The sequence below is a fragment of the Phacochoerus africanus genome, chromosome 14 (genome assembly GCF_016906955.1).
Source record: "Phacochoerus africanus isolate WHEZ1 chromosome 14, ROS_Pafr_v1, whole genome shotgun sequence".
Taxonomy (NCBI): Eukaryota; Metazoa; Chordata; class Mammalia; order Artiodactyla; family Suidae; genus Phacochoerus; species Phacochoerus africanus.
In genome coordinates, this window is record NC_062557.1 from 7,772,166 (window position 1) to 7,780,151 (window position 7,986).

Genomic DNA, 7,986 nt, shown 5'->3' on the forward strand with positions numbered 1-7,986 from the left:
GTTCTTAAAAAGCCCCTTTGAGGAGTTCCTAAGTTCCATTTGCATTTTCTTCCATTAGGAAGCCATGTCTGGCATTATGAAAAAAAAAAAAGAAAAAAAAGAAAAAACCCAATTTTATGGTTTCTTATAAAGGTCTAATTTTGCTTCTTTCTTATGCATTTTCTTGGTAGGGAGAGTAAAATTACCCTACAAGAATTATTGTCCATTTTTTTGCCTTTCATGTTAGTGATCTCCATCCAACCTCACTCGCCTCGGCGGCTCCCTGAGAAAAATTAAAGCAATTAGAGAAGAAAACAAATGCAGTCTTATAACAAAGCAGGCCTTGTCTTGATAAGTACAATGATCAATGACCACAACCCTTTTAAGTCCTTTGGGGGAGATTAAGAATTATTTGATTATATCTAAGAAGAGAAAACACATGAATTTATGTTCTGGGTCCTGAAATATCTTCTCTCTCTCCCTATTTTGCTTTAATCTAACTTTGTGTGCAGTTAATGAAGCCAATACCCAAGGGTGGAGGCAGGTTTTGTGAGGTTGGAAGCTTATACAATTTAAGGAGAATTTTTTAAGAAAGAGAATACAGGAGTTCCCGTTGTGGCGCAGTGGTTAACGAATCCGACTAGGAACCATGAGGTTGCGGGTTCGGTCCCTGCCCTTGCTCAGTGGGTTAACGATCCGGCGTTGCCGTGACCTGTGGTGTAGGTTGCAGATGCGGCTCGGATCCCGCGTTGCTGTGGCTCTGGCATAGGCCGGTGGCTACAGCTCCGATTCAACCCCTAGCCTGGGAACCTCCATATGCCGCGGGAGCAGCCCAAGAAATAGCAACAATAACAACAACAAAAAAGACAAAAGACAAAAAAAAAAAAGAAAGAGAATACAAAAATATCTTACTTTTACAGTTTTTTTTTATGCAAAAACATGTGGCCAGGTGAACATACTGCCCAAGCAAGAGCGATCCCTGAAGCTTAAACTTTATTGGCTTCATGGTTAAGTCCATTTCCACGGGTACCATATTGAAATAAATGTCCACCTACACTATGCACATTTGAACTTGCTACTTGTGTACTTGAACTCAGGAAACGTAGGTCATGACTGTACAGGGACCAGATAGAAATATGCAAATATAAATGTGAGACCACAAGATTATCTATTGGGTTTTAAACACACAAACACAGGGGTAGAGTTTTCTCTTTTTGCTGAGCCTCCATATTTCTAAGGATCACACCCAGGCATGAGCTGAATAGTCTGTCTGCATGGGAATGTTCACTTTTGGGGGAGGGTAATCAACTTAAGACATTATCATTCACTCAGACAAGCCGACTCAAACATTGTTCTCTGAAATGGACTCATGCTGAGCGATTAAGTCCCTATTCTAGAAGCCAGGTGTGATGGGTGAGAGGAAGGAAGGGGCGGGGGTGGGGAGCACATGGCCATTGGGCAGCACTGGGGCATTTTCTGGATTGAATGTTCAGGCAGTTCAGATACTGGTCTGGAGGTCTCCATTGAGGAGGGTCCTCTGGGTCTCCGTGGTCTCATTGAGCCGCGATTTGTCCTGCTTACTGTCACTCCGTTCCCCATCATCTGTGCCGCTCACCTTGACCAAGCAGAGGACATTCTGGAAGCTCTTCTTGAAGTTGTCGGACAAGAAGGCATAGAGGATAGGGTTGGCACAGCTGTTGGCATAGGTGAGGACCACCACAAAGTCAAACATGCCCTTAAGGGCTGGGGTGGGACTGATGGCCACAGAGACCGAAGAGACGTTGAAGATGTAGAAGGGGAGCCAGCAGAAAATGAAGACGGCCACCACGATGGACACCATCCGGGTGACCTTCTTCTCAGACTTTTTCCTCTTGGAGGAACCCACTCGGATTCCGGAGGACTTCACCTTGATGATAATGAACAGGTAGCAGAGACAGATGATGGTGAGGGGCACCAGGAACCCCAGGATGAAGGCGTAGATGATGAACCCTGTGTACCATGCCCCCGACTCGCCTGGCCAGTTGATGGTGCAGCTGCTTCTCCCCCACTGGTTGCTTCGAAGCCCAGCATATATCATGATGGGCAAGATGACCAGCAGAGAGACGCCCCACACGGCCACATTGATCATCTTGGCTGTCCGGGGTCTCCTCCACTTGGCCGACTTGATGGGGTGGACCACAGCCAGGTACCGGTCGATGCTCATGACGGTCAAGCAGAAAATGCTGGTGAACTGATTGATGCCATCCACGGTCATGACCACCCGGCAGATGGCCTTGCCAAAGGGCCAGTGGACCAGAGCCACCTGCATGGCCAGGAAGGGCAGGCCCAGCATGAAGAGCTCATCGGCAATGGCCAGGTTGAGGATGTAGATGTTGGTGATTGTCTTCATCTTGGCGTAGCGGAGGATGACATAAATGACAAGCGTGTTGCCGCACAAGCCAATGATGCAGACCACAAAATATATGAACGTGAGCACTGCATTGCTGGCCAGGTCATAGTATGGCTCCGTCTGGTTTGAGCTGTTGGCTGTTGCCACGGAGCCATTGAGGTCGAATGGAGAGGAAAGCCACGGCTGGCTCCCGTTGAGTAGCTCGTACGCCATATCCATGGCTGCCTGACAGTCCCAGGCTAGTTCCAACCAGCCAAAGATCTGACTCTCACCTTAGTGGGTCTTGGAGGCAAAGAATCCACTGTGACATCTGCAAGGAAAAAAGGAAGATTGCTTCAGCAGTCAGAGGCTACCTAAGCCCTCGCCAGCCTTCCACGTTTCTGGTTTGCCCTCTCAGACACTCTACAATCGAAAAAGTGTGTTATCGTTCACAGGAGCCCGAGGTCTCCCAGCCCATTCTCCTCAGCGTGCAGACTTGTTCAGTTGTTTTCCCAATAGTGGGGAAAGGTTTAAGTCATCACAGTTTATCGTGTCATCTTTAGTGACGCACATGCAGGAGACGGCTGTGACTGTACAGCAATGCCGTTCCTAACAAGTTGACTGGTCCAAACTGTAAAGAGGCTGAACCTGGGGGAGTCTGGCCTCAGCAGTGTCTCACACTGGCGTTCCTGGCCTTTTCCCCTTGAGGAGATTTATGCTGACTTGCTGATTGCTTTGGAGTCTTTCCATTCTGAAAATCCCATAGTGGAAAAATCCCAGACTTCAGAGACGAAAAAACCTAGGGTTCTACCATGCAGCCCGTGTACCTTGTGCCCGGCACTTAACCGCTCGCTCTGACTCTCATTGGTTAACATGGGGGTGTCATGAAAGGTAAGTGATGAAAACACTTTAAAAAATGTTATCTTTTCCCCTCTTTTCAACTACCATCGTATTTATTTCTAATTTATTGAAATCTGCCTACATAATGAACCAGTTTATCATGTCTGAAGCTTGCAGAAGTTTCTGGGCCAGGGCCCGAACCTGAGCCACAGCAGCAACAACACCAAGTCCTTAACTGCTAGGCCACCAGGAAACTCCCAGTTTATAGTCTTAAATATTAGAAGTAAAAATCTGCCTTGTTTTTATTGTTAAAATGGATGCTTGTTTTTTTTTTTTTTTCTATGTTTGTTTCTCCAGTACCCAGTACTTGACCTCCTCATGTCTTGGACTGTCCTTTCCCAAGTCCCTCAGTAGAATGGCTCATCTTCTCACATCCCAGAGAATTTGCCTGCAGTTTCCTGATTAAGGATAATCAGGGGTGAGGGAGGCAGGCTTATTCACAGATGTGAATTCCAAGCACCGCTGCAACTCCTTCACAAGCACCATTTCCCTTGATCTTCCCAACCGTCCTATGAGGGGAGGACAATTATCCCCATGCTACAGATGAGGAAACTGAGGCTTAGGGAGTTTAAGGAACCTTGTACATAACTAACTGGTGGGGCTGGGATTGATTTGAACATGGTCCACCCAAGTCTTCTGCACTTGTCACAGCATCACAGCTGCTGCTCAGTGGTTTGGAAAACTAGTGGCTGATAATTGGGCTTTGGTTTGAAGCAGGTGGCTCCAGTTTTCCCTCCATGCTGAGAAAATGATTGTAGCACTATTGGCTTGGCCCAAGACGTAAAACAATAGCTCATTATGTACTTAAATAATTTATCTATAGTCATTCCAAGAAATCTCGGTGGGGGGGGCGCTTCTTTGTTCTGGATACCAGGGATAGAGGAATGAACAAGACATGGAGGTGACAACTTAGGAGGGAGAGAGGCAGGAAGCCACTGCACAGACTGTGTGAATTGCCTGGAGGTATGAACAAAGGAAGAAAGCTCCAGGGGGATTCAGAGGAGGCTTCACAAGAGATGCGTTTGAACTGGGTCTTGAATGCATGGAGCAAGGAGGGCAGGGAAGAAAGAGGTCATTCTGGGGAGAGGGAAGATGGAAAAGGGGTGATGTGATCAGCACACGGTGGTAATAGTTCACTTGGCAGACGCATTTCCCCCGAGCAGGAGCAGGTCACTTTTCCTGGTGCCCGAGTGAAGACTGGAGATTGCTCCTTTATGCTTGGAGAGGCTCAGCCAGCAACAAGTGCTTCAGGATCCTCGCCCACCTTTGCCTCTGATTCATTCTGCACCGCAAGGGGCATCGCTTATCCTTTCTGTGCCAATTTTCCCACCATACGACTGTCTGTAAAGCAGGGTCTGGGCTTCGGGGCTGATCTGTCAGTAAAGTACTTGGGGGACCCAGGAGTCAATGTCTGCATTGGGTAAAAAGCATGGACTGACAGCTGTTAAATGTAGAGGGAAGCCATTTTTGGTGTCTCTGAATTAACTTGGGTTGTTTCCAACATCATTTCTGTCTCGTTAGTTACTTTAATTCTTCCACCCAGAATCCCATTTAAGCTGCCTGCGTTGGAGTGTACATTAATCACTAGCATCTCCAGGGTCCCATCTATGTGACATGCAAGATCACATTCCAGTGTCTGGGAACAACTGAAGACCCCTGGGCTGGAGAAGCTCTGTCTAGCGCTTTGGGGATAGAAATGATGGCACAGATGGGGGAGGGAGGGTTCAACACTGACCTGAAGCCCTTTCTGCCTTTTCGGCCAGAGTCTCGCTCAGTGGGAAGGAATTACATAGGGTCTTTTTTCTTCCTGAAATAGACGAGAAGCAGCTTTCTCTATTTTTGAGAGAAGTAGCAATAGACAGAGCTCAGAGCTTGGTGAAGGTGGGGAGCCAGTCCGGAGTGAGAAGTCTCCTCCAAAGAAGAAAAGAGAGTTCGAATCACAGTGAATCTTATTTCATCAACAATGAATTCAGATGCCTAAGGTCTCTGAGCGAATTAGGCTTCATTTGTGTGAAAGTGGAGTCCAATGCCAGGCATCACTACTTGCTAAATTGTGGTTAAGTTAAATGCACCAGGAAGTTTGGTTTTCTGCTTTATTTTTCCAACCTAAGAATTGCTAGATACTGGAAATGCCTTGTTGTTGGTTTCCTCTGATAATTGAGTCCAGCTCTGTTGGAGAGGAGGCTAAGAATGGTCCAGAGCATCCTTTCCCCTCCCTGAGGGGCTGTGGTTTCCTGCCCAAGAACCGAATGTTGGGATGGGGACTGTGCACCCCGGGTGATCCTAAATCTCATTCAGCTTCAGTATTTCTGTTCCCCCAGCATCTTTTCCCATTCAGACACCCACCCTCTCTTCTCTTGGCCTCCGAAACCTAAGTGGGTCTCTAGTAGCCGCAGCGTGAGCCCCAGCGGGGGGAGTCAACAGCTAGGTTCGGGCCAGCGCGGCGCTAGAGCTCCTAGGAAAAGCCGAGGCTGCGCTGGCAGAAGGGCATCGGGGAGAGGTGAGACTCCAGACGGCCCAGTTGGCTCCCCAGGCTGGCACAGAAGATCCTCCTCTTCGCCATCTAACTGGCTAGCCATCAGACCCAAGGGTTTCCTAAGGATTCCATGCTATGTCCAGGAGGAGGAGGGAGAGGTGGAGCGGGGCTCAGGGTGGAGCGGGGCTGGGGCGTCAGGGATTGCTGTGAGCCGGCGACAGCCGCTTAAGGATTTGGCCGGCGGGACACTGGGAGACTCGGTCTCTCCAAACCTAGGCAAACTGTCCTCTCCGCCTAGGCGCTGGGGGAGCAGACCCTGCACCGCCCTTGGGATCAGTCTCCCAGGCCGGACCAGGAAAAAGAAGCGAGAAACCTCGCTTTTCTCTGCCCCGCCGCCTGCCCCTCACAGGCTCGGATCCCGAGATGCGCCCGCGGGAGCTCCGGCCGTGTCCCCCACGCCGGCCTCGCTCTTCGCGCATCGGGGCTCTTTCGCAGGCGGCTGGGAGAGAAGTTGTCCCCGTTGCAGCTCTTACCTGGACACGCAGCTGAGGGACCAGGACTGGACAAGGGCGCATGCCACGCTCACCAGCATGCAGCGGTGCGGATACGTCCGTTCCAGCACACACGACTCACTGCGCCCCACTCATAGCGGGACACTGCTGTCGTTCATTCTCACCAATATCGCCCCCCACCCCAAATAAGCACAAGGGTGGAGAACCACGTACCGGGACCTACACTCCGGCGCATCGCGGCGCGCACCACCCTGCGGCGCACATGCACTCAGGTGCCCAAGTGCTCTCTCTCTCTCACACACACATACACGCACACGCACACACGCACACACACGCACTCCCACACATCTCACCTTTGCTTTTCCGCTGCAATCCACCACCGCGGCTCCCCGGCACCCAACGGCTGTCCCCAGCTCAGCGGGGCGCCCAGACGCTCAGCCGCCTGGCCAGCACCCGGCGCTTGGTGTCCAGAGCCGCTCAGCTACGTTCGCCTGTCGCGCCGCGCAGAGCCCGCCGGGCCCGCGGATCCCGGGCGCCGAGCCGCGGACCGAGGCTCCGGGTGTGGGTGACGGAGCGCGCGCGCGGGTGGCTGCGCCGCCTGGACTGGCTGTGCCGAGCGCGGGCCCCTCGGCTCATTTCCCCGCGGCCCCCCCCCCATTACGTCACTGCAGCTCGCTCCGCCTGCCGGGTCCTGTGGGCGGACTGGGGTGAGCGGGGAGGTGGGGGAGCATCCTGTGGGTGGCTTCGGGAGGAGGTCGCAGTCACCCAGGGTAGAGGGAGATGCCCATGCAGAAGTGAAGGGTCAAGTGACTTCGGCCTCCCCAAGACCCGTGGCAGGGACACCCGCTGTCTTCCCTCTGCTTTCCTAGAGTTGGTTGTTTCACCCAGCCTATTCCAGGCAGCTGGAGTGGTGGCCTGGTGACCCAGACTCACTCCAGGACCTCTGCCTTCTCTGCATTCAGACAAGTTTGCAAAGCACTGTCAATCGAACCGAGGGACATCCCCAGGCGCAGAGCCAGGGGAGGGACCTGGGAGAAAACGGCTGTAGGGGAAAGTACTTCTCCAAGCAGTGGCCAGCGCCCCTGGCACAGGGTGTGAACCCACACTCGGGCTCCATAGCTGGGGTGGGGGAGCAGTCAGCCGCTCAGCAGGGGAGCCCTCAGGCCAACCCTCCCAGTTCACAGCTTGGAGGCACAGTGGCCATACAGCCAGTCCTCTTCCTTAACCTTGACTGCGGGCACCTGCTGCTCCCACCAGGCACAGCCCCTCCTGCTGTGAGGGAGCAAGGGGAAACAAACGTGCAAGAAGTGGGAGTTGTGTCACATCAAGGTACAGCTATTTATTTTTGACTGTGATGATTCAGCTTCTGTTCCAGTGGTTTAATAAGTCATAATCAGTCTTGCAGCCTCTCCTTCCTCACCCTCCTCCAAGTACACACACACACACACACACACACACTCGCACACAAACACACACACTCACACATTCACCATCCCGAGTATAGTTTTAGGGGATGGGAGACAGAAAGCAAACGCCAACTACAGTGCTCTCTGTGGGCTGAGCTGACTCTGACTGTCCACGCTTATCCCTGCTATTATCTGATCTGCAATTCACCAGTGCAAGTTGCAGTCCAGAGGCTGTTTAGCCGGTATTGTGAGCCCTAGAGATGGTTCAGCAACCTGGGAAGGGAAACCACCAAGTAAGGCAGGAATCAACTGCTAGTTTCTATCTGGGCCAAACTGGATCTTGGG

The 7,986-nt window shown here is 51.6% G+C and overlaps 1 protein-coding gene across 1 annotated transcript; it reads right to left on the reverse strand.

The window, feature by feature from the left end:
* Nucleotides 1-887: 887 nt before the first annotated feature.
* SSTR2 (somatostatin receptor 2) lies at nucleotides 888-6,839 on the reverse strand. The gene is made up of 2 exons (XM_047757685.1): nucleotides 6,589-6,839; nucleotides 888-2,678 (listed from the first exon to the last, which is right to left on the reverse strand). The coding sequence occupies exon 2, from the start codon at nucleotides 2,585-2,587 to the stop codon at nucleotides 1,478-1,480; it is 1,110 nt and encodes a 369-aa protein (XP_047613641.1). The 5' UTR covers nucleotides 2,588-2,678; nucleotides 6,589-6,839; the 3' UTR covers nucleotides 888-1,477.
* Between the last annotated feature and the right edge of the window lie 1,147 nt (nucleotides 6,840-7,986).

Bases quoted from the DNA above. Each gene is read 5' to 3' on its own strand.
- SSTR2 (XM_047757685.1), bottom strand. From the start codon at position 2,587: ATGGATATGGCGTACGAGCTACTCAACGGGAGCCAGCCGTGGCTTTCC.